Below are 26,074 nucleotides of genomic sequence, written 5' to 3' on the forward strand. Positions count from 1 at the left end.
AATGATATTAAGTAATTAATATTTGATTTGCTATCTTTAAACCAATCAATAAGGTTATTAATGAACCAATATGGGTTGATTCAAGTGGTTTGACGCTTATTCCGCTTAAGTAATGTCTTGGGTTCGAGTCCTTACGAATGCAAAAAATCCATGCTTGGAGAGCTTTATCCTTTAGTGGGCCGATACAACTTGACCAGATTAGTCTGGACCCAATTGGACTTCCGGATATCAGGAATCACACACAAAAAAAAATATTAATGATGTTATGCAATTAATTATATAATTCCAAATCAAATTTAATTTTTTTTATGTATTATCTAGCATTTTATAAATATTATATCTTACCACTTAATTGAGGAAACATGCAACATGTGTAGATTCACTAGTATATGAAAAAGTATTCGACCAATTAATTTACACTTAATTCGATCATTTTTCTGGTGGTGGTTGAGGCAAAACACCTTTCTTTTCTGTTCAAGCTTAAAGAAGAAACTCTCCGTTCAGTCTATATATAGTAAGTATAGCGTCATTAAGCAAAATACATGACATAGGTGGCAACGGAGATGGAGATGGAGAAGAAGAGAGTCTGTGTGACAGGTGCTGGAGGCTTCGTGGCATCGTGGATTGTCAAGCTTCTCCTCTCTAAGGGCTACGTCGTCCATGGAACCGTTCGAGACCCCAGTGAGTAACAGTAACCTTGTTATTCTTCTTCTGGTTGCTTATCATTCGCGCTGTGCGCTGTTGTGACCTCCTATTTGAAACTTGGTTGTGGGTACGCAGGCAATGAGAAGAACGCCTACTTGAACAAGCTCGAGAAAGCACGCGACCACCTTGAACTCTTCAAGACCAATTTGTTGGACTATGATTCTCTTCTGTCGGCCATGGTCGGATGCACCGGAGTCATCCATGTTGCCTGCCCGGTCCCTACTTCCACTCCCGCCAACCCCGAGGCAAGATCACACATAAACAACCAGCATGCTTTTGTTATGTTTGGCAGCTTTTGTTTCAGTCTAACGACAGCATCACAGGCTTCCTGTAGGCAGAATCCTACCATTTTCTGTTTGTGGACGAGAAAGAGATTGAGAAATGGGTGTCTCATGCAACTAAAGAATTTAACTTGCAAGTTGTTATCGGCATGGTCTATGCTCGGTACGGGGTACATGTTTTTCTCTGTCTGCTAACAGGCGTAACTTGCATGTCACAGGTAGAAATGCTTGAGCCAGCCGTGAAAGGGACACTTAATGTTCTCAAGGCATGCTCTGAAGCGAAAATTAAGCGGCTTGTCTACATCTCTTCTACTGCTGCTGTGATATTTAACCCCAAGTGGCCTGAGGACCGGGCGAAGGACGAAACTTGCTGGTCTGACAAAGAATACTGCAGGGCCACCGAGGTAAGAACTCAACTATAAAGTCGAATTTCCTTCTTTTTGCTTGTCGAGTTATGTTCATTGGCCTCTGTGATTTTTGGTAAATTGTCGTTCTTTTTTTGGGCTTTTTCGTAGAACTGGTATCTCCTTGCCAAGACTGAAGCAGAAAGCATCGCTTTCCAATACGGGAAACAAAATGGGCTGGATGTCGTTGCAGTTAATCCGGGCACAGTATTTGGACCAGTTATGCAACCTATATTGAACTGGAGCACTTTGCTCCTTGTAAACTTCGTGAAGGGCGAATATATTCAGGTCGAACCAGGTAGTTATGCAAGAACCGAGCCCATTGCACGCATTGATCATTCTATTCTCTTGAAGAATATTTTTAACGGCTGAAAGATCTATGCATCTATATATTAAAATAATGCCGAGTCTCATTTAGAAAAGATCTGGCTACACGTATGGATAATATTTTACAAGGGAAGATCTACAGGTGACGTGGAACTTGTTCCCAACAAGCTTTGGGAATTAGTCGACGTACGAGATGTTGCCGATGCTGTATTATTGTCATATGAGAAACCCGAGGCAGAAGGCCGATACATTTGTGTGGGACACAACATAATGATCAAAGATTTGGCGGAAAAACTGAAGAGTCTGTATCCGGACTTCACTTACTTGGAGAAGTGAGTGTCACTACTCCATAAGTACAAACTTGTCTATCTACCAAAGAGCCTCATCGTGAATTTTTTACAGGTCTTGGCTAAAGATTTCGTATCCTATAAATATATGACTTGTGCGGTATCGTTTTTGGCAGTTACGGTGAGGATGATCGCGAATACTGGGTGAGCTCCGAGAAGCTGCAGAAGGAGCTGGGTTGGACTTACAGGCCGCTCGAGGAAACTCTCGTGGACTCTATCGAGAGCTGCAAGGAGGCAGGACTACTTTGATCTGTTATGGAACTTATCTAGTGTGCGGCAAAGTTCCGGAACTTCTTTTACTGCTCTGTATTACAAGTTGCACTTGCAAATAAAAGTGGCTCGAATGAAGGTTCTTATGTTAGAATTGACTGTTGATTAAAAAATTAGACTTCTATTTTACATAAGCGGATACGATTCTCTGGGAGCCTTCATAAATTTCCTCTTCCATTTACATTCACTCTATTCTCTGCTTCCTCTCGTTTCTTCTCTTATAATACACAATTTCTTCCTATAGGCTATAGGCCTCATAGAATGTAGGATTTGACAAAAACTCCCACTTGCCAGCAAGTGGACCCGAGCCAGGCTCGAGCTTTGCCTACACTCGATGGATACTTTCCAAGTTCTTCTGGAAGTAACTGGTCCAAAAGTTGTCTGATGGCTCAAATATGGAAAATGATGAGTCGGGAAAATTGATGAGTCCATCTCGAGAGGCACTCGAAGAGGCCTCACAAACAAAGTACGTGCAACTGAATGTGCATGCTGTGCGTAGACCATTTTTCGGGAGGGAGAAATTCGACCTATGTTTGATGATGATAGGATAGGGATTGGGTTTAGGATTCATCCAACTATAAATTGGAAGGAGCTAATCTCAGCTAGGGGGTGGGATATGGGTGGATTAAGATCAGCATTTGAGAGAAAAGACAGAGATGCCCCTATCCCTATTTCAAATTTTCTAAAATTGCCATCCTAGGGTTTGTGAGAAAGAAGTGCCGGAAGAGGAACGGTGGGGCTTGGCACCGATCACCACTACCCGGCGAGGTCGCCGGCTGCCCCAGACGATACAGTTGACCTCGCTTGGGGCAGCAGTATTTATTTATAGGACAAATTGGTCGTTTTTCCTTTATATACCAAAACCTTAGCATACACCAAACACTTGATTGGGATATATTTCTTTAAGATTTCAATCCTATCTCTTCCTCTCTTTATTTCCTATCCTAATTGGTCGTCCAAATGTGCCGATAGTATATAAATGCAGCACCAGAGACAGAGAGATGGCCATGGAGACGAAGATGGGGACATCGCCGCTAGATCAGGGGGGGAACATTGGGTGTTTGAGCTGTGGAGTTTGGCGGGTGAAAGAGACTCATTGTCTTTGACTCTTTGGTATTGGCTAGTTCCCCTGTGGTTAGGGTCAGGCATCGAACGGGAATTAGTTTCAAGATGAGGATTACTTGTCACCTCATGATCTCATTTAAAAACATCGCTTGCTCAATATGTATCTACCCATGCACAGAACTTAATATATAACCTAGCTGGAACAGAAGTTATTTTTTCTTTAGTAATTTTTCTGTGTGCGCCCTGGTATCTAAAAACACAATCGGTCACCGACTAATTCAATCAAGTTTAGTCGCCCTACTAAGAGGTAAAGCTCTCTCAGCGTTGAATTTTTCTTTTAGCAATTGACCTCGCATAACATTAGACAGTAAAAAATTTAATTTCGAGATCGTGCTAAACACGTAGGGTATCTTCAGAAGATCCCTCCAAATTAAAATATAAAACATTCTAAAACATAAATCACATGGGACTGTGGATGCAGATTCCAAAATATAAGTCATATAATATAATCCTTCTGAAATATAATATAATAATCTTTCTAAAGCATGATCTTTAATATACACAAGTCACAGTGCCGCTTCTTTATTTCTTCTTTCCAGGTATGATGACCTGGGACTGAGGAGGCAGATTCTAATGCCAAAAATTAGAAAAAAGAAAGAATCATATTCCGCACATTTTGACGAGTAATTAACATATTTTTATACGACTAATTTATTATCTATACTATTACTAAAGTGAAAATGAAAATCTGGATCTAACTTTCCAACTTCTATGTGTACTTTAGGAACTATATTTCATTATTCAAGTATATCATCATATCAAAAATATCATCGTAATTTAACCAAATAACCACCCCATTCCTATCTTTTTCTCCTTAATATCGAGGGTACAAAGTACAAAGAATTAGCATTTTATCCACCGGAAAAAAAAAGGAGTTAACATTTTCCGTTCAATTTATCCAAATTCTGTTATATTTAATAATACTAGTGAATTTACACGTGCGTTGCATGCCAATCTTTGGACGAACTGTGGCCTTGAACATGGAAGTCTCTATATGCACGCGCTTGAGCCTTGACTAGCTAGCCACTGCTCTTCAACCTGGTACGCGAAAGTTCTACCTTCATCTCTATCAAATATATATATCGTAAACAAAAACGATATGGTGATTGTTCTAGCTCCTGAAGCGTTGTGCAACAAACCATTTTTATTGGGTGTACTTGCTCGTAAAGGCTAATGTCATTGCAAGAGATCTATTCGGCCTTTTCCGGTCTTTCTTAATGGACTTACTGTCAATTTTATCCGACTCATTCGTATACATCAGACAACTGCAGGACTGCTAAGAGACTGTAATTGGAGTTTGGATATTGATTTCTAGAATCATTAATGACGAAGAATCACCTAAAGACTATCCATTTCGGTCGACGACACTACTAATTATACTTCTCGTTCCCTGCATGCCCGACGGATCAAACATTTCAAAAAGCACATCTGCAGCACGGAAGGAAGAGAACCAGATGATGAAGAAGAAAGTTAATGTTACTTGCCAGGTTCTCGAATAGTTCCATAGAGGATGTAGCCCTTAGAGAGGAGAAGCTTGATGATCCACGATGCCACAGAGCTTCCTGGCACCCGTCACAATTGCCAACTCTGTCTGTGTATTGGCTTTGCATTATACAGCACATCTGCAGCACCAAAGACAAAGGAAAAGAGGAAGAAGAAGAAGGTTATTGTTACTCAATCGGGTCTCACACGGTTCCATGGACAATGTAGCCCTTAAAGAGGACAAGCTTGACGATCCCTGATGTCACAAAGCCTCCCACAACCTTCACGCGCACTCTCTTCTTCTACATCTCCATTGCGACGTCACAGGGAAAAGGTTATTTCAGAATTCAACGGATTTTTGCTGTTCTGCCTGAAGTCTCGAACTAGAATGTTCTTAGGAGGTAGCACTACAGTAATTCCGATGAGTATGCCAGACACCATATTTATCAATACTGTCATTATATATGTAGTTAGAAACAATAATTTTTTTTTTGATAAGTGTTACATACAAGAAAATGAAAAGCAAAAATATGATACTTGGATAAAGATTAGTCGAAAATGGTGGGATCAGCACTACTTAACTATTTTGTAGGAATGTTCGTTCTATCAAATTGATCAAAAAAAGTCACAAGAGTGAAATGCTCTTTTCAACTTATAAACTTGACACCTTAGTTTATCGTTACAAAGATATATCAATATGACTTCTAGGGGCAAAAATATGTAGTTATCGTTTGTTTTATGTTCTATGGCAGGCTTTTGGCCCTCACTTCACATCAAAAATAATCACTTTTGTAAGTAGCCATAAGATTTCCGTAGGGCTATTTTGCCGTGATTGATCATCTTGCTGCAGTTCTCAAGTTTCTAGCCCGCACTGACTCTGCATATTAGCACGTTTACAAATGTTTTAACAGTTTTTTTCACCCTCTGTTGTCTGCGAATGGGGGAAGATGGGATGGGAGAGGGAACATGGGCAATTCCGCCACATCCATCTGACACCAACCACAGACAATGATAGTTCTACATATCGACAATGAAGAGTTTAAGGTTGTAATATTGCATGCTTTCTCGAGCATTGTTCAAGTGATGTACTTCCGTCTCCTCTGCTCGCACAACAAATCAAATGTTTCAAAAAATCAATTTTCTAACAAAATGTTCAATTAATTGAATCCCAAAAGAAATGATCCATCAAGCAGGAGAACAGGGAATGGCCACAGCACGAAGCCTCCCACCCGGTCACATACAATCTCTTAGTTTTGTCTTTCATTCAGGTATATATATCATAAACATAATTTGATGTTTCTAGCTCCTGAAACGGTCTGCATTGAATCATGATCATTCAGTGTACTTGGACATAAAGGCCAATTTAGTACAAGAGATCTAACCGCTAAGTCCAGTGGCGGATCCAGGACCATAAACTTAATGGGTGCAAATTACATTCGAGCCTCAAAAAGTTCTGTGCAACATGTCAAACAGAACAGTTGAAGAGATTCTAGAAATTCAATGCAGACTTGACATAGTTAACCAAGTTGTGTTACCTCTCGGTAGCTCTCGATGGAGTCCATGAGAGTTTCTTTCGAGTGGCTTGAAGTCCAGCCCAGCTTCTCGGAGCTCAGCCAGTGGTGTATTCACTCTCAAGGAACTGCCAAAACAAACCGAGTCATAGGACATAAAATGCTAGGCTCAGACCTGCAGAATGTTTGCAATCGAGTTTCTTTGGCACATAGACTTGGTCGTACTTATCGAGTATAGAAACTTACTTCTCCAAGAAACTTGTCTACAAACGACTCAGCTTCTTCACCAAATCTTCGGTCGTGATGTTCTCTGACACGCAAATGTATCTGCCTTCTGCCTCAGGTTTCTCGTACGCCAATAGTACAGCAGCAGCAGCATCTCGTACGTCCACTATATTCCAGAACTTTTTGGGAAAAGAATCCCCTTCACCTATAATTTAGATTTTCCCTCATAAAATGTCCATACGTAAAACTTTTTTTTTCCCCCAAAAAAGCACCTACAAAATTGTAAGTCTTTCGGATCATAAGCTGCAGTAAAAATTGTTCAACGAAATAGATCGCTGCTCATGATATGGTTGGCTCTTGCATAATTATCAGTCTCGTTCAGGATATACATGCCCTTCACAAAATTTATGAGGAGCTAGCTGCCGGTGTTCAATGTAGGCTGCAGAACCGGCCCAAATACGTAGCCCGGGTTAACTTCAACGACCTGTAGCCCATTTTGTTTCCTGTATTCGAGAGCGGGCTTTCTGCTTCAGTCTTGGGCAAACAGTTCTACAGAGAAGTAAAACCAATGACAATTCAGCACGATTGCAGATAGGTTGGTCTGCAAGTGTCGATGAGCGGTCTGGGAGTGTCTAAGTGTCAATGGGTTGGTCTGCAATGGTCGATGATGTCCGCGGGCGGCGTGGTTGCACTCGATCTAGTCATTACTAATATATCAGGAATTCATGATACTATAACCGTTTTATTTAAACATGTTAATTACTGATTTAATATAAAAATAAAAACATGTGTTAATTACCGGAAAGAATGCATTGAATTTAATAATCAAACTCTACTACACTTCAATCTATTTTTCTCTCAATTCAACAACACAATCATTATCTTTCTTATCTTTTTAAATTTAATAATAAATTATTTCACATACTTTTTCTTAACATTATTATAACTAATTTTTTAATACAAACTCTCCCACTATTTATTACTTTTTGTCATTTCTCCAATTTTATAATAAATTCTCTCATATATTTTTTCTTAATCATTATTACAAGTAATTTTTAATAATAATTTTTTCCAAATATTTTGTCCCCATTTCATGAGTAGAGTAAATTCCACTTCCGAAACTAAACGCCCACTTTAGCATTAGGATCTTCCTTTGACCCATTATTCCCATCATTTCAATGGCTTTTGTCACATCCACTCCCTTTTTTCTCATATAGGCCAATCACCTCATACTATACATACATAAAAGGAAATGCTTTGTTTTCGTTTACGGGATCCAAGAATTTCCCATAAAGAAATAAAAGAAATGAAAATTTAGCAACCCAATGGGGAGTGTTATTGGCCGGACAATGACCGGCCACCAGCGGTGGATTTGTCTGCAATAGTCGATGGGGGCGGCTGTGGACTGGTAGTTGTGGACTGGTTGGGTCGGCCTGCAAGTGTCAATGGGCGGAGGCGCAGGAGGACTGGTGGCTGTCAGGAGGAGGCCGAGATGAGTGACCACAAGCAAATGTCCCTTATATTTTAATTTGAATCAGATTTTCTAAGGATACCGTACGTGTTTCACGTGATCTTAAAATCAAATATGTTGCTGTTAATGTTATGGAAGGTTAATTACCAAAAAAACAAAAAAATAATTTTTCAATATGACCCAAAAAAAAAAATTTGTTCTCGCTAGGTTAGAAATATTTCCATAAGCTCTCCATTGAAGTGCATAATACATACTGGGAAAGCAATGTTTTTAATCTTTACAAATGAGAACACAAGGTGACAATGAGTCCTCATCCTATCGGTTGAGACTAATTCCCATTTGGGTGTCACGAGGTTGCTCTCCAAAGCGTGCAAGATTGCTCTCACATTTTTGTGATTTATTCTTTTTTCTTATAAATTAACTGTTTGAACCTTCTTAGAATTGGAGAAATAGCCTAATAATTCAAATAGTTTCCTTAAATTCTCCATTTTACCAACTTTTCAAATTTTAGCCTGAAAAATCAAAATATTTTCCTTCGTTTTCCCCATGTACCAAACCATTAATTTAGGCATTAACATCGCTGACGTGGCCATTAAATCTGCTTATGTGGCAGACGGTGACACATGTGGAAAAGAGGGGTTATCTTTTAAACTAAAATAATCAGATAGCTAGCTAATTTTCCTTGATATACCAAAACATCAAAAACTTAAAAATTCAAATTTTTTGCGTATATTCTCTAATCTATCAAAATGTATTAATCACCAAAATAGTCATCAAACTTACATAGTAAGACATACGTTTTCAGGCTTTACATGCGCCAATTTCGATATTTAAAATTCGAAATGATACTCTAGATTGAAAAAAATTTTCCTACATAATATTGATCATTGTATTTTTCTGAACATAACGGTGATCTTGGATTACGTTTTGGATATTTGATAATCAAGATAAGGATTCGGCAATAATCGGGTAATTATGATCGAACGCATTTTGTAGGCTCAATATCTATTCTTATCGAGATTCGGTCTCCATTGATGCAAATTGGATTTTTCATAGAGCCGATTATTTTTTCGAATTTCTCAATTTTGAAATATTCATTCGAAAAATTTCGACAGACATCGAGAAATTGAATTTCATCCAAATAATGCATGTACGAGTAAATAAAACTGGAAAAAAGAAAAAAAATTTAAATGAAAATGAATAAAGAAAGAAGGGTGTTGCAGGCGCGAGAATGAAGAAGGATGGATGTTTCGCCCAAATAATGCCCAATCTTACCGGCTCTGTTGCAAGTGTGAGAATGAAAAAGAAAAAGAGAGAAAAAGAACGAATAAAGAAAGAGGGAGATGCAAGGGGGCCACTTGGGGCGAACCCCTCCGCCACCCAGTGTTATCAGAACCGGACCGGACCAGCCGGTTCGACCGGTCGGACCCGGAGCCGGACTTATGTCCGGTCCGATTAGCTTAAAAATCGAAAATGCACAAACAGACCGGTGAACCCAAAAAATCGACCGGTTTTTAAATAAACCCATCAAACCCATTCGCACCGGCCAGTTGCACAGGTTCAGAATTTTTAAAGGGGATCCGACTCGAATCCCCCCAACCCGAATCGAAATTGGGCAGAATTGAATCTTGAACCCTGGAGTCTTCTTCTGTTCTTCATCGATCGATTCTGGAGTTAAGGCTGAAAGAAGAAACCCTAAAGGAGAGTCTGCTGCAGGGGAGCTTGCATCAATCTGTTGAAGATTAGAACTGACCGGACAGAGCCTCTGCTGCAGATGGCTTCGATTTGAGCTTCCTCTTCTCCTTCAACCATCAACAACTTTGAGCTTCTCGAGCACCCGCCTTCTCTCATTGTCTCTGTTGAACGACCATATCTTAACTTTTCTCCATTTTGTATCCGCCATGCAACAATTTCACCCCTATAAAATGGCCTCAGCGGGAGAAATTGTACCTGAAGGGCATCTTGGGCAAGTATCACTTCGCCCACCAAGCCAATGCTTCCACGCCTCTGTTCAAGTTCTCTCGTCATAACACAGCCCCATAGCATCTATTAGAGCGGATTCAGAACCCTCTGGATCTGAACTGATGAATAAAGATGCAATTTTTTTCGCTGAATGAATATAGATGCAATTGGTAAAGGAATTGGGGACCCTAAGACCTAGCTCATGACAATCAAAATCACATCAAAAATTGAAACGTTGGTAAGTGGCTCTGGAACTAAAATGCAATCTTTTGTAGCTTCGAGCTTCCTCTTCCTCTTCTCGATCTAGCTTCAATTGAACTGGTGAGTGATAACTTCCATTGTCCATCTGCCGAATCGAAGAAACAAGGCTTCAATCGAAGGCTTGCCACAATGATTTAAGGCAGAGAGGCTTCGATTGTTGCTGTGATTCAAGGCGGTGGGAAAATGAGCGGATCGAGGGTGGACGGACAGAACACAGCAAAGAGAGACGAGGAGAGAGACGGAGTTGCGGGGAGAGAGAGAGGGGTTATTTATGAAAAATTTTAAAAAAATTTGGGTCTGATTTTATAGTAATTATTTATTAAATAATTTTTAAATAAATCAGCGGTCCGACCCATTGAATCCGGTTGGACCCATCGAACCCATGAACCCATGCCTCAACCGATTCAACGTCCGGTCCGGTTCTAATAACACTGCTGCCACCTAATATTATATATATTTTTAATATTTTTCCTTTTCCTTTTTTATTTACTGGGGCGTTATTTGAACGAAATTCAATTTCTCGGTGTCCGTCAAAATTTTCCGAATAAATATTTCAAAATTGAGAAATTCGAAAAAATAATCAGCTCTGTAAAAAATTCAATTTGTGTTAATGGAAACCGAATCTCGATAAGAATCGATGTTGAGCCTATAAAAAGCATTCTATCATAATTACTCAATTACTTTCGAATCCTTATCTTGATGATCGGATTTCCAAAAAGTAATCTAGGGCGACCATTGTGTTTAGAAAAATACGATGATCAATATTATATAGAAAAATATTTTTCGATCCCCAGTACCGTTCTGAATTTTAAAAATAAAAAATGTTGCTCGTAAAGCCCAAAAACTTATGTCTTACTATGTAAGTTTGATGACGATTTTGGCAATCAATACATTTTCGTAAATTAGAGAATATATGCAAAATATGTTAATTTCATAAGTTTTTGATGTTTTGGTAGATTAGGGAAAATTGACAAACTATCTGATTTTTTAGTTTAAAGGATAACCCCTTATTTTCCACATGTGCCGTTGTTTGCCACGTAGGCAGATTTAACGGCCACGTTAGCCTCGTTAATGCCTAAATTAACTAGTTGGTAGATAGGGGAAACGGAGGGAAACGTTTTGATTTTTCAAGCCAAAATTTGAAAAGTTGGTAGACTTGGAAATTTAATGAAACTATTTGAATTTTTAGGCTATTTCCCCCTTAGAATTTGCTTAATTTAAAAGAGAAATAAATAGTTGAGGAGATAATGAAGGAGGATTTGAGGATATAGATTATACGTTTTTAAAATTTTTATTTTTCAATATTTCCATGAAAATAGGAGAGATTTTAAGAATTGCTGTATATAATAAAAGTTTAACATTAGGAGCCTATAAAAAAAGTTCAAAAATTAGGAAAGATGGTAGCGGTTGCAAAATGAAAATTTTCTTTGAATATAAGATATAAGACGCCTATTGATATTATCAAACGAATGATATTGCAATTATTTAAAAAATAAAATAAAAGAGGGGGAAAAAAAAGAAGGAAATTCACTTCTCCATGGCCATCTTCCCGTCTCTGTGATGTATGTACAAAACATGAATGGTTACTCTTCCCCGAGGCAACCATCGATTGAAAAGTTCCGTGCAGGTTGAGCACAAGTAGTCATAACATCAATCTTGTTCCTCGGTTTGCCAAGTGCACTTTACCTTTCGAATCATGAGGGAACTTTATCATTCTTACGAACTGTCTTTCATGTATTTCACGTATCTTAAGAGACAAAGAAGCACCATGATGTGATACTTCTAGCTCCCGAAATGGTCTGCAACATCAAGTCGACTTGTTTCGTAGAGGCTAATGTACAGCAACTGATCTATTTGGCCTCTTGAGGCCTTTCTCGATGGCTTTATCTATTTTACCTTGATTTGTGTATACATCTGACAACTCCAGAACCGCTAAAAGACTATGATCGGAGTTTGGTTGATTTCTCGATCAGTCATTAGGGGCGAAGAATCAAAAAAAGAGACTGCAATTGCACCTACTAGGTAAGAACATTTGAACGGTCTTAAATAGATTATTAGTGCAACAAGTGAGACAGAATAGTCATGACTAGTACGGGATCTCCTCGTTTTACTTGATGCTTTGCCTTCTGAAATTGGAAAAATATCGTTCTTGTGAACTGTCTTTTTCATTGATACCTTGAAATCACAAGGTGACAAAGAATCGCAAAAAGAGAATAAAATCAGAATTTAACATAAGAACATTCATCCGAACCATTTTTATTTGCAAATTCAATTGAAGTTCCAGAACTTCAGCGCACACTAGATAAGTTTCATAACAAATCAAAGTAGTCCTGCCTCCTTGTAGCTCTCGATAGAGTCCACCAGTGTTTCCTCGAGCGGCCTGTAAGTCCAGCCCAGCTCCTTCTGCAGCTTCTCTGAGCTCACCCAGTATTCGTGATCATCCTCACCGAAACTGCCAAAAATGATTCCACGGTAATATATAGGATACGAAAATCTTTAGCCAAAACCTGTAAAAAGTTCGCGATGAGGCTCTTTAATGGCAGATAGGCAATATGGAGTAGAGACACTTACTTTTCCAAGTAACTGAAATCTGGATACAGAATCTTCAGTTTTTCCGCCAAATCTTTGATCATAATGTTGTGTCCCACGCAAATGTATCGGCCTTTTGCCTCGGGTTTCTCATATGCCAATAATACAGCATCGGCAACATCTCGTGCATCCACTAATTCCCAGAGCTTGTTGGGAACAATCTCCACGTCACCTGCAGATCTTCCCTCGTAAAAATATTGTCGATACTTATAGCCTGATCTTTTCTAAATGAGACTTGACATTATTTAAATTCAGGTTCTTAGATCTTTCAGCCAGTAACAATATTCTTCAAGAGAATAGATCATTGCGCGTGATAGGCTCGGTTCTGACATAACTACCTGGTTCGATCTGAATATATTCGCCCTTCACGAAGTTGACAAGAAGCAAGGTGCTCCAGTTCAATATAGGCTGCATAACTGGCCCAAATACTGTGCCCGGATTAATTGCAACAACATCCAGCCCGTTTTGTTTCCCGTATTCGAGAGCGATGCTTTCTGCTTCAGTCTTGCCAAGGAGATACCAGTTCTACAAGAAAGCAAAACAAACAACAATTTAATTACCAAAACTGCAGAGGCGAATGAGCATAACTCGGCAAGCAAAAAGAAGGAAATTCAACTTTATAGTTGAGTCCTTACCTCAGTGGCCCTGCAGAATTCTTTGTCAGACCAGCAAGTCTCATCCTTCGCCCGGTCCTCGGGCCATTTAGGGTCAAATATCACAGCAGCAGTGGAAGAGATGTAGACAAGCCGCTTAACTTTCGCTTCGGAGCATGCCTTGAGAATATTCAGTGTCCCCCTCACGGCTGGCTCAAGCATTTCTACCTGTGACATGCAAGTTAAACCTGTTAGGTAACAGAGAAAAACTTGTACCCTATACCAAGCATGCTGCTACCGACCATGCCGATAACAATTCGCAAGTTCAAGTCTTTAGTTGCGTGAGATGCCATTTCTCAATCTCGTCCGCAAACAGAAAATGTAGGAATTAGGATTCTGCCCACAGGAAGCATGACGTGCTGTCGTTAGGCTGAAGCCAAAGCTACCAAACATAACAAAAGCATGCTCGTTGTTTTTGCGTGATCTTGCCTCTGGGTTGGCGGGAGTGGTAGTAGGGACCGGGCAGGCGACGTGGACGACTCCGGCACATCCGACCATGGCCGACAGGAGAGAATCATAGTCCAACAAATTGGCCTTGAAGAGTTTAAGGTTGCCGCGTGCTCTCTCGAGCTTGTTCAAGTGGGCGTTCTTCTCGTCACCTGCGTAGGCACAACGAATTAAATGTTTCAAACAACAGGTCACAACCGCGCACAGCACGAATGATAAAAAAATGAGGAAGAATAACAAGGTTAATGTTACTCACTGGGGTCCCGAACGGTTCCATGGACGATGTAGCCCTTAGAGAGGAGAAGCTTGACAATCCACGATGCCACAAAGCCTCCAGCACCCGTTACACACACTCTCTTCTTCTCCATCACCATCTCTGTTGCCACCTACGTTATGTATTTTGCTTAATGGCGCTATACTGAGTATAGTGTATATATAGACTGAGCGGAAGGTGTCTTCTTTAATTTTGAACAGGAGAGAAAAGTTTGGGTAATATCAAACTCAAAGAGAGTGTAGCGTAGTAATGTATGCCTTTGTCTAATGTAATACCCGAATATTTCTCTAAATGCCTGTTGATTGTTTTAAATGTGTTAGTACGGCTATAAATGTCTATACCGGATTTTAAGTAGTAACCTCTTTTATTATAGAAATTTCAATAAATAGTTGTTTAATCCAAGTCAATTTATTTCTTTTTTTTTTCGGTTACAATAGGAGGCTCATGGTCTAGTACAAGGAAATGGAAAGGAAATCTAAATAAAGGGGCACGGATAGTCCTACTAATGAGAATCGAATCTGAAACCTCTAGGTTACTAGGTGAAGGTGTTAGCCATTGCACTACACCCCATTTCTCAAGTCGATTTATTTCGATAAATTATTCATGATTTTATTCTTCCGAAATATTCGTTAGCAATTGCCAGATGATTCCTTTCTAGATCACTCTCAGTCAAATTTTTTAGCTATTTTGAGTTTATTTTCATTATATACTCTCCTCCTCTACCAAATAACTTTGCTTGCCTTATTTCGTCTCTGATTAACCTACTTATAAGTCCTGAGCTTTCATTCTCCCGCATAAAACAATACAGTGAGGGTGGGTTTACGATAGTTAGAAATAGTGGGGAGCCGAAGAGGCTTTGAGCCGGAGATATTTCAATTGGGAGAATCGTTCTTTGCAATCGAAGATCTTATAAATTTTTATTGTAAGTGATCGTGACTTCTATTAGCGTTTGCGAAATAAAAATATTTTCGAAAGAAAGTGTTTTTTTTTTCTATATTACTTTGTGATTTTTTTTTGGGGGGGGGGGGGGTCAAATTCTGGGTCATGTATGAATGCTATATATTTTGCGAATCCGATTTGATATTGTGGAACTTTATTTGTGTATGGATACATTTAGCTATGATATAGACTCCGCTAGTGGAGATATATGCTGGATTATGTGATTAATGTTTCTGGGACTTCTCACGGGCTAATGTGAGTATAGTCATCTGTATATTTGTGTGTGACTTTTGGATTTTGATTCCACAATGATTATAATTGTTTGAACCATTTGACAGTAAGCTAAATTATTTTACGTGCATGATCCAGCTCCAAATGCTCTTTTCAGATGTTGTAATAGGTTTAAGAGTTTAATACGCAGTGGAAGTAAAATGGATTTTCAATTATTTATTTCCGAATTGTATTTAATTATTTATAGAAAAATAATGTATTATTGCATTATTTGTAACTTTTATGGATTTATGGACATGTATGAATAGTTTGTCTTTTATAATTCCCTGTATTTCAGAATTTTTTTTTTAGACTGGAAAACCAAGGCATTACATCCGGTAACCAACAAGTCTCAGGTTTGATACTCGTTGTCAGACTACGTGTGCTCTTTTATTAGTATAAAAATCTGCAATCAGTAGAATTCCATCAACTCCCACTGACGTTATCAGCATTTTCCGATGTGGCGGTTGACATGTCAAATGTCATTCAACGATGGCTCAAATTTTAGAACAATGAATTATATTTTCAAACCTTAATTAAAATAAATTAAGGGATTTTTACCTAAAATGACCCATGTTTTACCCGTTTTGTCAAATATATCATATGTTTTTTTTCTGTCAAATCTATCACATGGTTTACTTTTTGTATCAAATCTATCTCAACGTTATCTTTTCCATCGACATCTAACGGCCGTGCTGACGTGGCACATGGAGGGATAGTGGGCCACACTTGCCACGTGGGTGCCACGTCAGCACGACCGTTAGATGTCGATGGAGAAGATAACGCCGGGATAGATTTGACGCAAAAATTAAACTATGGGATATATTTGACCAAAAAAACATATGATAGATTTGACAAAACGGGTAAATCATGAGCCATTTTACGTAAATTCTCCATAAATTAAATAAATAAATAAATAATTTTTAAAAAGAAATTGATCGGAAAAGGGGTTGGACACGACCTCGCCCTTGACCGAGCCCCCACCCCCCAACCGAGCCCCCTCAGGCTCTTGAGAGATATGGGTTTCAAATCTCTCGAGTCCAGGCGCTGACATCAATAAGATAATTTGGGTTCTTCATATTTCTCGACTTCAATTATTTTGGAATTTGACTTCAATATAATTACTAATTGCTTACAAATATGTTGTTTCTGCAGCTAAGGGATCGTCTCTAGACAGAAAATATTCAATGAGTATTACTCATCCACCCAGATTTCTCGAGAAATATGGGTTTCTAATCTCTCGAGTCTAAGCGCCGACATCGACCAGATAATTTGGGTTCTTCATATTTCTCGACTTCAATTATTTTGGAATTTGACTTGAATATAATTACTAATTGCTTAAAAATATGTTGTTTCTGCAACTAAGGTATCATCTCTAGAAAGAAAATATTCAATGAGTATTAAAATGAGTAAGAAGCAATCTAAATATTTATAAGTGGAAATCTGTGGTCCCACAGTGGGGTCAATTTTTTACTTTCAGGCATTTTCATTAGGTATTATATATCCAAGTGAAAGAGTAATACTAACTCAATATTTGCTCATCTCCTTATTCGTTCATTTGATAACGAGAGAAATATTTAAATAAATTCTTATAAACACGCAATTATTTGAACTCTAGTACTAACATAGAAGAATTCATTATATTATTATAATCATTTGATTTGAATGTATTAATCATCGGAGCACGTGTTGCATATGATATTAGTACTGGGAAATCAATTCCTCCGATTTAAGTATTAAAACGTGTTTAATATAATACACATTAACCCCTCATTAGAATCAATTCCCCGATTTAATCCCTCAATTATATAGGAGAAAAACATGTGCCCTGTCATCAATAAAAATCTGATGTGGTCCCACAGAAAATAAAATCGAAAGCGACAAAATTAGGAGAAAAGAAGGAAAAATTAAAATACAAAAGAAAATAAGCAAGAACAGATATGGTCCGGTTGCAGGAAAAATATTCTAAAAGGGATTGTTCTAATATATTTACATAATATTTTCATATTTAATTATTAAGGAAATAATTTGTATGGACTTTTTTATTATTTAAAAGAATTCTTTATATTAAATTACCACGTAAATTACAAATCAGGATTAATTTAAGTGATCCAGCACTTGTTCTGTTTAAGTAAGGTATCGGATTCGAATCCTTATGAATTCAGAAAATCCACGCTGGGAGAGTTTTACCCCCCTTATTGAGCCAACTCGGCTCTACTAAATTAGTCGGCGCTCAATTGAGCTTCCGGAACCCAGAATCACACCGAAAGAAATTACCATGTAAAGTTTCTATACTCAAATTTATTGTAAAAAATTCACCCTAAGAGAGCTTTCTATTAATGAGCCACCCGGCTTGACTAGATTAATTGGGGGTCCATTGGATTTCAGGAAAACAAGGCGTACACTGAAAACAAATTTATTATGAAAAATAATTTGCTCCCCTAAAAATGTTTGTAAAAAAAAATGAAAAATAACTTCCCATTCTCCTCGTGTGTATATATATATATATATATATATATATATAATTACCCATGGCCTTAGTTTCATTGTTAATTTTAAAAGATAAAATAAAAATAAAATATCAAATTTAACTTTTAAATTATTCCCACCCGGTGACGAGATAATTACTGATTTTGACAATAATTCAATAACCTGTATACAATTTTGCATGCACTTCGTGTGTAAGAGTAATATATATATATATATATATATAAGCTAGCTCAACAAGCTGGCTACCTAGCCAGCCAGTTCTGGCTGTGCATGTGAGCTAATCATACATACAAATTAATTAATAAAATAATCCTTGATGGTGACGGTGATTTGGATTTGAAATTGTTCGATCGGGGATTTGACAGTTAATACTGACAGGCCCAACTCCAATCCAAGCTGTAACTATAGTTGGATGAGAGCTTTTATGTTTTATGTTGTTTTTCTAATATTGGAGCCAAGTTAACACGTGAACAGATCGATCAGTCATAATATATTTGGCAAAAAAATCAATCAATTATCAATTATAATGTATGAAAATCGAGGCACGAGACGTCGTTATACCACATAAGTCAAATCACAAACCTCTTAGTTTTATGTCGATTAACTTTTTAATTCCGACTAAATTAATATCTCATTTGCGTTATATTCAACATATTTTGGTTATAAGTTTGTATCCTTTGTTATGTAGTAATATATATAAGTAAAAAATAGTTTTAAAAAGTTAAAAATTTTCTCAATAATTGAAAAGATTCTTTGAGATATGTGATATGTTTTTGAATTTAATGCGCTATATACTTATAAATAAAAGACAGGAAAATTCACCAACATGGGTTGGTTCAGATATATTGGCATTTGTTCTCATTAACTAAGGTTTCGGTTGAGATATGCGATATGTTATTTCATTTCCCTAAGACTATTTATATGCATTTATTTGTCATTGATCAAGATTTCTAAACTCTCATTCACAATTTCTAATATTTATTATGTATACTCGGTAGAATATATAGTTTCAACGTCCATTCTTTCTATCTGTATTCGTTCGGATATTGCCCGATGTGTCAGTTATCTATTTTGAGTGATATAAATATTGATAAAGAATTACACGCGCATACATCAACTCTAATTAATATATATATATATATATAAACTAGGAAGATAGAAAATGCGCTTTCTAACTAAAAGTTTTCTCGATAATTAAAAAAAACTTTTAGAAATATTTCATTGTACTCATAATAGTTCATATTTTTCAAATTTAATGTACTAAATATCTTATAAATTGAAGACTTAAAATTCATTTCACAGATATTTTTCGACTCATATTAAATATTTCAACACCCTAACCTCTTCAAGATATTTACCATTCTTCGTATACAAATATACATATTACATGATTGTTTCTTTTCATGAATATTTACAAGATTATATATCTCTTAATATATTTATTATTTGCATTTTCATAAGACTACAGTAAGTAGTTGCTTACCATCAAGATTTTCAGTTCATTTGATTTTCACTCACAATCTATAATGTTTATTATGTTTACCGGTAGAAGTAGAATATTCAATTTTTAATATATATCTTTTTTCTATATGTATTGATCGTACGTCAAATATATTGATTGCATATTCTGTTAGACAAAAAGCCACGTTGATTTACAGATTTTCTATCTGTATGGATCGTATGTCAAATGGGTTACCGTGCAAAGCACGGGTATTAAAGCCGAGGAGTGAGGGACAGGATGCACTGTTCACTCAAATTGTAAAACTTCAACTCCACATTGTATTGACATTCCAAATCTAGTTCAATAAACTTGTACAATATCTTTTTCCAATTCAATGAATTTTAACAATATTTTATTTGTTCCGTATTCAACATACTTTGGTAATTTGTTCATATTATTTGTATATAATAATATATAATCCAATTTTTTTCGAATTTTTTTTTTATAAATGAAAAGAACTCATTGGAATATATGATACTTTTCAAGGTCAATGTACCAAATGTCTTATGAGTACAAGACACATGAATTATTTTTTATCCTCTTTTTTTGAATGAATTTTTTTTATCGTCTTTACTTACTATAGTTTTCCCAGCTTCCTAACTCCTGCACAATATCTCGATCACAATTAGTAGTATTATTATGTATACTTGTTTAAATATATAATTTTAAACATACATTTTTCCGGTCTATATTCATTTATGTATTATATACGTTAATTATGCATTTTTACAATCATGCAAAAATTGGCAAAAATTTACCACTCGATGCACATGTATCAACTAGTTTGTTATTAAGAGGAAACATCATTTCAAATTTTCTCCTATTAATATCCCTGATTTCGATAATAAAAAACTGATCCGATATACACAATATTATTGTACATGTATATATATTCAGAAGTGTGGCTTGGCGTGAGTGCCGACGCAAGCCCCCACACCTCCTCTACTGAATGCAATACTCGCCACATTAATGGGGCAGTCATACCTACTTAATTGAATCCATATCTAATCTAGGCCGCCCATTTATTAATTATATTTTATATATTATATACCATTTTTTTGTTGTCCGAGAAAAATACCATTTTACTAAGTTAGGGAAGAATAATGCAATATTCTCTATACACGGGAATCAAACACGTGAAGAGATGACAAAAGTATTTTGTAAAAACAACATGCAATGACTTACTTTATCTTTTCTAACAATTCTTATTACGTAGTTTATTCCATAAATATATAGATTCCAATCGGAAATGATGAGAGCAAAGTCACATGAAAAATTATTTATGCTTCAACGTGGCGTCCGACCTCCAGTGTGAAACTACCATGAAAAAATGTACTTTTTTTTCTTCATTAGTTCCTAAAAAAAAGAGATTTTGGAATAAAAACCGATTCATATTAAACATTTGTTTCATGAATTCACATAATTAAATTGACTCAGTTCCGACCATGTCGAGTCTAATATGACTCAGATCTAACCGCACCTGAGCTAGATCCGACCAGATCTGATTGGCTCCAGCTCAAATATGGGGGTTTCACCCGATCATCATAACAAGACCCGACCACATCTGATCAACCCCCCACAGCTTGGGTCTGACTATCGTGATGTGCCCCTTGTGCTCGAGAATCGCTTAAGACCTCCTCATGTTTTGTTCTCGTATGGAGATTCGTTCGGGATTTTAATATGAGATGACTGAAAATTTTAAGGATCCGTCTTGAGTCCTCCCATCCCGATTTCACCGGGGTCCATGTAGTCTGGCGGGGGCAGAGTTTAAAACTTGGAGATTGGCTTGTATCTAGAACTGTATTGTACTTATCTGATGTGATCTTTTCACATACATGTTTCTAGAAGATCCTTGCCATGTTGATGTCCTTATAATTTTTTCTCTTGAGCATTTCACGTTGTACTCATTTTTAGTAATAAATGAATCCTTATTTCTTGTTCACCAAAATAAATATCCTTATTACTTTTGAGGAAAAAAACTTTCTTTTTCTCCAAAATGCTAATGGTAAATAGTTTTTTTTTTTAAGTAACATTCATTAGATCATGTAGAAGTTAGGAATTAGTAGGGAATTTCATGTAGTTTGTTAAACTACCTACTCAAATGTTACAAAAAAAATTAAAATAAATTTTATTTATCGAAAAAATAAAATAGATCAAATGTTACAAGGTTACACTAATACAACAATCAACGAGGGTTGGTTCAACTGATTCAGCATTTGTTTGCTTTAAACAATGTCTCAAGTTCGAGTCTTGTGAATGAAGAAATTTTACGCTTGGAAAGCTTCATCCTTTAATGGACCGACCTAACTTGAACTAAATTAGTCGGAGCTCTTTGGACTTCTAAATGCCAAGACGCACACCAAAAAAGAATTACAGTCCAGTAACACAACCGCAGTACAAAATTAGACAAACTAACATAGGAAGAAGAAGCTTAGGTTACTGTTACTCATCGGAGGCTCAGACAGTTCAGCGGACAAAGTCGATCCTCCATGACGCCCTGGAGCCTCACGCATCCGTCACAAATACAGATATAGGAAACAATGCTTAAACATAATGTATGAAATCAGAGAGTTTTTGGATTCGATTCCTCCATTCAGTAGAATTTTTGGTGCCTTTTTATTTTCTAGGGCAATTAATGGGTTTTTGCTAGTCCATTGATCGGCAATATGGAGAAGCATGGCCTAGAAAACTTTAGCTTCACAATACGTTATTTTTTGTATCGATAAATTATGGAAAATAAAAAGAATAATACGTATCTACCAATGTCGAGAGAAAAGAGCAGTTAAACATCGCGTCCTCTCTGTCACGGATTGTTGAAATGGAAATAATGGCAATACGACTTATGGATTCCGCAGAAAATTGAAATTCAAACTTAAGTAAATGTTCCTAGCCGGCTTGGAATTAATAAGAGTAGCTAGAAATTTTTTGTCAAGTTGATGACATCGAGAGTAACAATCAAAGGCTTTGCTAGCCAAGCCAAACATGAAATATTGGACCACCGGGCAAGCAGCTTTTGGTGGTTTATTCGACTCACTGCTTAACCAAACAAAAACATCAAACAAAAATTCAAGAAAATAAAAAAAAGGTTAATTGTGCGTTAATCAATTAACACATGCTTTCTTGACTTCGTCCACATCAACTAATCTATTCCTTTTCTGTAAGACATCAACTAATCTATTAAATGATCAAGAAATAAAAAAGGCTCAATTTTTTCCATAAATTACTTCCATGAGTTTTGCAATCTTCGATATTTTCTGAAGAGCTATAATAATTATATATCATAGGAAACGTGACGAATTTATGAGATTTTCAAATTTCTAGGTATATCTTTTGTGATTCCCTGAAGAATATATTAGTCTATGGATAGTCACATGGGATTCAGGCCGACCAAATGAAACAACTGTTTTCTATATTGCCGTCTATTACATAGTTTATTATACTATAGATATTACTATATAAACCAGTTCCTTTCAGCAATGGATGAAAAGAATATAGGATGTAAGAAAGAGCAATGAACTTGCAAAGAGTTTTTTTAAAAATGGTTAAACCTTCCGTTATTTATTTTATTTACTATAGTATTGAACTCGCAGAAAAATATATCTTTTGTCTCTATTTTGGACGTCAGAATACATAAATCATGCCTTTTTATAAGCAAAATTTGTTAATTATCACATGCCTTATATTAATTTTTATTTTTATAATATTATTCCAATTTATATTCTTCATTTTTATATATTTACATGTTGTATCTTATGAACTATAATATTTATTTTATGAAAAATATATCTCTTTTCTCCCCATTTTGTGTTTATCAGCATAAATAAATTAATAATGCCTTTTTATAAGCCAAATTCATTAATTATCACATGCCTTACGTTATTTTCTTTTTCGGTATGATTCCTGACATCCGAAAAACTAATAGGACATGACTAATCCAGTCAAGCCAGATCAGTCCACTATGGGGTAAAGCTCTTCTAGCGTGGATTTTCTCCATTTACAATACTTGAACCCGAGACCTTGCTTAAGGGGAACAAGCACCTAACCACTTGAACCAACCCATGTTGGTTGCCTTACATTATTTTATTTTTATAATATTATTATAACAATTTAGATTCTCCATTTGTATATTCAATATCTAATTTATGAAATATGTCTCTCTTTTGTCCACGTTTTGTGTTTGTCAGCATAAATAACTAGAGTCCCCATCAAACCCTCCACCCTGGACCCAAATTTAATGTAGTTGGATCGGGCATGAATGGGCCGTTGAGAAGTAGTTCGGTCACTTAGCTATGAGTGAGTATGCGGGTCCTATTGTTGACGTTTTGGTTGAGAGTTTACCTTATGGAGCTGGATAAGCATAATCAGCAATGGTGGATCTGCTCGTGCTGCCATTTCTTTCCCTTTGTACTCTGAGAATTTACTGCTGCGGCGGCTGGCTGGCTGGCTGGCTGCGGCATCGACTTCGTCATTCTTATATTGTTGTCTGATTTCGTTCTGTTTTCCCCCGTGAGGCATCATCAAATTGTTTTGCTATGACACAGAGAGCCATGCATCCACTTTACCCGCAGCAGACCAGAGACACCAATGTCCATGTCCTCCGAATTTGCACGGCATGAAGTAATATTCAAAGCGGGAGGAAATCTACACGAGAAACTGATGGGGGGCGGAGAGTTGTCAAGAAAAATAAGTGAAATCTAACCGAGAAGAGAATGGTCCACCGACTTGATATAGTCGAGCAATCAGAGCAATTATAAAACCGCAAAATTACTACTAAAGCCCTAAAACTATGTGAAAAGAAAAGTTAAACTTCAATCCTATAAGTATTAGTTTGACTCAACCATTTCTAGACGATTCGTCCGTTAAATATTTTCTGGTCCAAAATTATTTTTGGATTCTTCCTTTAGCTAGTCCGATCTTCCCTTCATTTATTATTATTTTTTTATTTTTAAGTGCTATTAGTTTTCACCTTTTTATTTTTATTTTATTTTTTGAAAGTTTTAAAAATTAAAAATATTATTCGACCACTCAGGAGGTGCCATGTGTACTGATTTAATGTAATTAACCTCAAAATCATGATTTTGAATCAAAACTATCTAACGGACTAAACATTTAAAGTGCGTTTGATTTCAGAGTTAAAGTAACTTTGATTTTGATTTTGATTTTGATTGTGGAAAATGACAAATGAGATGGTATTTAAATTTGACTTGGGAAACGTGTGTTTTTATTATGTAGTGGGTAGAGTTAAAATCAAAATCATGATTTTAAAATCAAACTCCGAAACCAAACTAATTGAGCCAAAATGATACTTTTTAGGAGTACTGAAATTTAACCTTTTTTTGCATAATTTTAGGACTGCGCCATGTTAAGACCCTCAAAATTGGTCCCTAACGAAAGAGACGCAGGGGGAACTCATGGACCCAACCGTGAGGAGTTGGCTTTTCTCCAACTCGGTTTAATCCCTCTCGGTCCCATCGATCCCATTATTACCTCTCGATTCGCTTGATTCCCGGGGCAGGGGGAGGGGCCCGTATCTTTTTTAGCCCCTTCAATTATGGGGCGATTTCGGACACATCCTTGCTCGACCGTTTGTGCGTACTTCATGTGGCTGCCGGCTCTTCACGAGCTGCATGCCCCATGGAAATTGCGGACTGTGAGGGACAGCTAACCTGAAAGGACTGCCCCTGCAACAATGGTGGCCAGGAGCCATGCGTTAGCAGCTAATGCACGGCACCGGACGACTCCATGCTTGCTCCCTTCATGCCAAGCAAAATTCAGGCAAGCGGGCGGAGGTGCGGGCTGGGTTCCACCTCCAACTGTGCCATCCTACAAGCATTAAAGGCCACATTAGACTGTTAGATAGATAACTCATTTAACAGGACTATCCAAAACATTTAAATATGCAGTCGCGACCTCGCCTTTTAATATCTTTATCTTTCATAAGGTTCAAGAAACGGGAAACTTACAGTCTCAGCTACTTCACCTTGATCGATAGAAGGCATGGCGACCGAGACATGGAGATCCTTAATTTTCTCCATTGACTGCTTCCATCATAATGATGCTGGGGGAGCTCTCGACGTATGGCACATGAATGTATATGTATTTTGTAACGGGTGTCTATTCATCTATTAATTCTATGTCTATGGTCAATAATGCTCGAATGGTCACGTCGTTAGTCAATTATATGACCCTTCAAATAATGTGCACAGATGGATCGTTGAACATTTAAGTTTATCTGCATAGACACCATTTTCCTCCAAATCTGCACGGAAATTGGGAATTTTCAAATTTAAAAGCAATTTAAACTTTACGTGTTCAGAATCAAATATGCACAACCCACTCAGTCATGATAGTTCTCCCTGCCGACACCGTCTCAATAATTTAATGAAACGTAAAATGCAATTAAATAGGAGAATTATTAGTAAACTTGCATTAAATTATTAAAATTAGTCCAATATATAATGTTTATAATTCAAAATATTCAGTTATTGCTGAAATTTTCATCATACTTAAAAAGTAAATTTATTTTGAAAATTATGAATA

At 36.9% G+C, this 26,074-nt stretch overlaps 3 protein-coding genes and 1 long non-coding RNA gene across 5 annotated transcripts; 1 reads left to right on the top strand and 3 right to left on the bottom strand.

The window, feature by feature from the left end:
• Positions 1-501: 501 nt before the first annotated feature.
• On the top strand, positions 502-2,495 carry LOC116213235 (cinnamoyl-CoA reductase 2-like). Its single transcript, XM_031548101.1, has 6 exons — positions 502-681; positions 781-950; positions 1,205-1,390; positions 1,502-1,688; positions 1,860-2,049; positions 2,181-2,495. The coding sequence occupies exons 1-6, from the start codon at positions 564-566 to the stop codon at positions 2,311-2,313; spliced, it is 984 nt and encodes a 327-aa protein (XP_031403961.1). The 5' UTR covers positions 502-563; the 3' UTR covers positions 2,314-2,495.
• A 1,321-nt stretch (positions 2,496-3,816) lies between these two features.
• On the bottom strand, positions 3,817-7,377 carry LOC116214924. Its single transcript, XR_004158375.1, has 3 exons — positions 6,699-7,377; positions 6,477-6,580; positions 3,817-5,081 (listed from the first exon to the last, which is right to left on the bottom strand). It is a non-coding gene; the product is annotated as an uncharacterized LOC116214924 (long non-coding RNA).
• Positions 7,378-12,503: 5,126 nt separating this feature from the next.
• On the bottom strand, positions 12,504-14,475 carry LOC116213540 (cinnamoyl-CoA reductase 2-like). The gene is made up of 6 exons (XM_031548537.1): positions 14,317-14,475; positions 14,043-14,212; positions 13,596-13,781; positions 13,299-13,485; positions 12,943-13,132; positions 12,504-12,823 (listed from the first exon to the last, which is right to left on the bottom strand). Exons 1-6 carry the CDS (start codon positions 14,432-14,434, stop codon positions 12,691-12,693), a joined length of 984 nt encoding a protein of 327 aa, XP_031404397.1. The 5' UTR covers positions 14,435-14,475; the 3' UTR covers positions 12,504-12,690.
• Positions 14,476-21,655: 7,180 nt separating this feature from the next.
• On the bottom strand, positions 21,656-25,740 carry LOC116213542 (3-hydroxy-3-methylglutaryl-coenzyme A reductase 3-like). Of its 2 annotated transcripts, XM_031548540.1 has the most exons (3): positions 25,498-25,739; positions 25,201-25,357; positions 21,663-24,187 (listed from the first exon to the last, which is right to left on the bottom strand). In XM_031548540.1, the coding sequence occupies exons 1-3, from the start codon at positions 25,567-25,569 to the stop codon at positions 24,159-24,161; spliced, it is 258 nt and encodes an 85-aa protein (XP_031404400.1). In that variant the 5' UTR covers positions 25,570-25,739; the 3' UTR covers positions 21,663-24,158. The 2 variants fall into 2 exon arrangements, 1 of the variants encoding a protein (XP_031404400.1); XR_004158108.1 differs by having other exon boundaries at positions 21,656-25,357; positions 25,515-25,740.
• Between the last annotated feature and the right edge of the window lie 334 nt (positions 25,741-26,074).

Source organism: Punica granatum, chromosome 7 (genome assembly GCF_007655135.1).
Source record: "Punica granatum isolate Tunisia-2019 chromosome 7, ASM765513v2, whole genome shotgun sequence".
NCBI lineage: Eukaryota > Viridiplantae > Streptophyta > Magnoliopsida > Myrtales > Lythraceae > Punica > Punica granatum.

What these genes read in the sequence shown, in the direction of transcription:
- LOC116213542 (XM_031548540.1), bottom strand. Translation starts at nt 25,569, where the DNA reads ATGGAGAAAATTAAGGATCTCCATGTCTCGGTCGCCATGCCTTCTATC. An exon ending in AAGGTGAAGTAGCTGAGACT is followed by an intron (nt 25,358 to 25,497) that starts GTAAGTTTCCCG and finishes TAATGCTTGTAG; the next exon opens with GATGGCACAGTTGGAGGTGG. An exon ending in TGCAGGGGCAGTCCTTTCAG is followed by an intron (nt 24,188 to 25,200) that starts GTTAGCTGTCCC and finishes GCCCCCCATCAG; the next exon opens with TTTCTCGTGTAGATTTCCTC.
- LOC116213540 (XM_031548537.1), bottom strand. Translation starts at nt 14,434, where the DNA reads ATGGTGATGGAGAAGAAGAGAGTGTGTGTAACGGGTGCTGGAGGCTTT. An exon ending in AATTCTGCAGGGCCACTGAG is followed by an intron (nt 13,486 to 13,595) that starts GTAAGGACTCAA and finishes GCTTTCTTGTAG; the next exon opens with AACTGGTATCTCCTTGGCAA. An exon ending in ATATATTCAGATCGAACCAG is followed by an intron (nt 13,133 to 13,298) that starts GTAGTTATGTCA and finishes GAAGATCTGCAG; the next exon opens with GTGACGTGGAGATTGTTCCC.
- LOC116213235 (XM_031548101.1), top strand. Translation starts at nt 564, where the DNA reads ATGGAGATGGAGAAGAAGAGAGTCTGTGTGACAGGTGCTGGAGGCTTC. An exon ending in TGGAACCGTTCGAGACCCCA is followed by an intron (nt 682 to 780) that starts GTGAGTAACAGT and finishes GTGGGTACGCAG; the next exon opens with GCAATGAGAAGAACGCCTAC. An exon ending in CCACTCCCGCCAACCCCGAG is followed by an intron (nt 951 to 1,204) that starts GCAAGATCACAC and finishes TGCATGTCACAG; the next exon opens with GTAGAAATGCTTGAGCCAGC.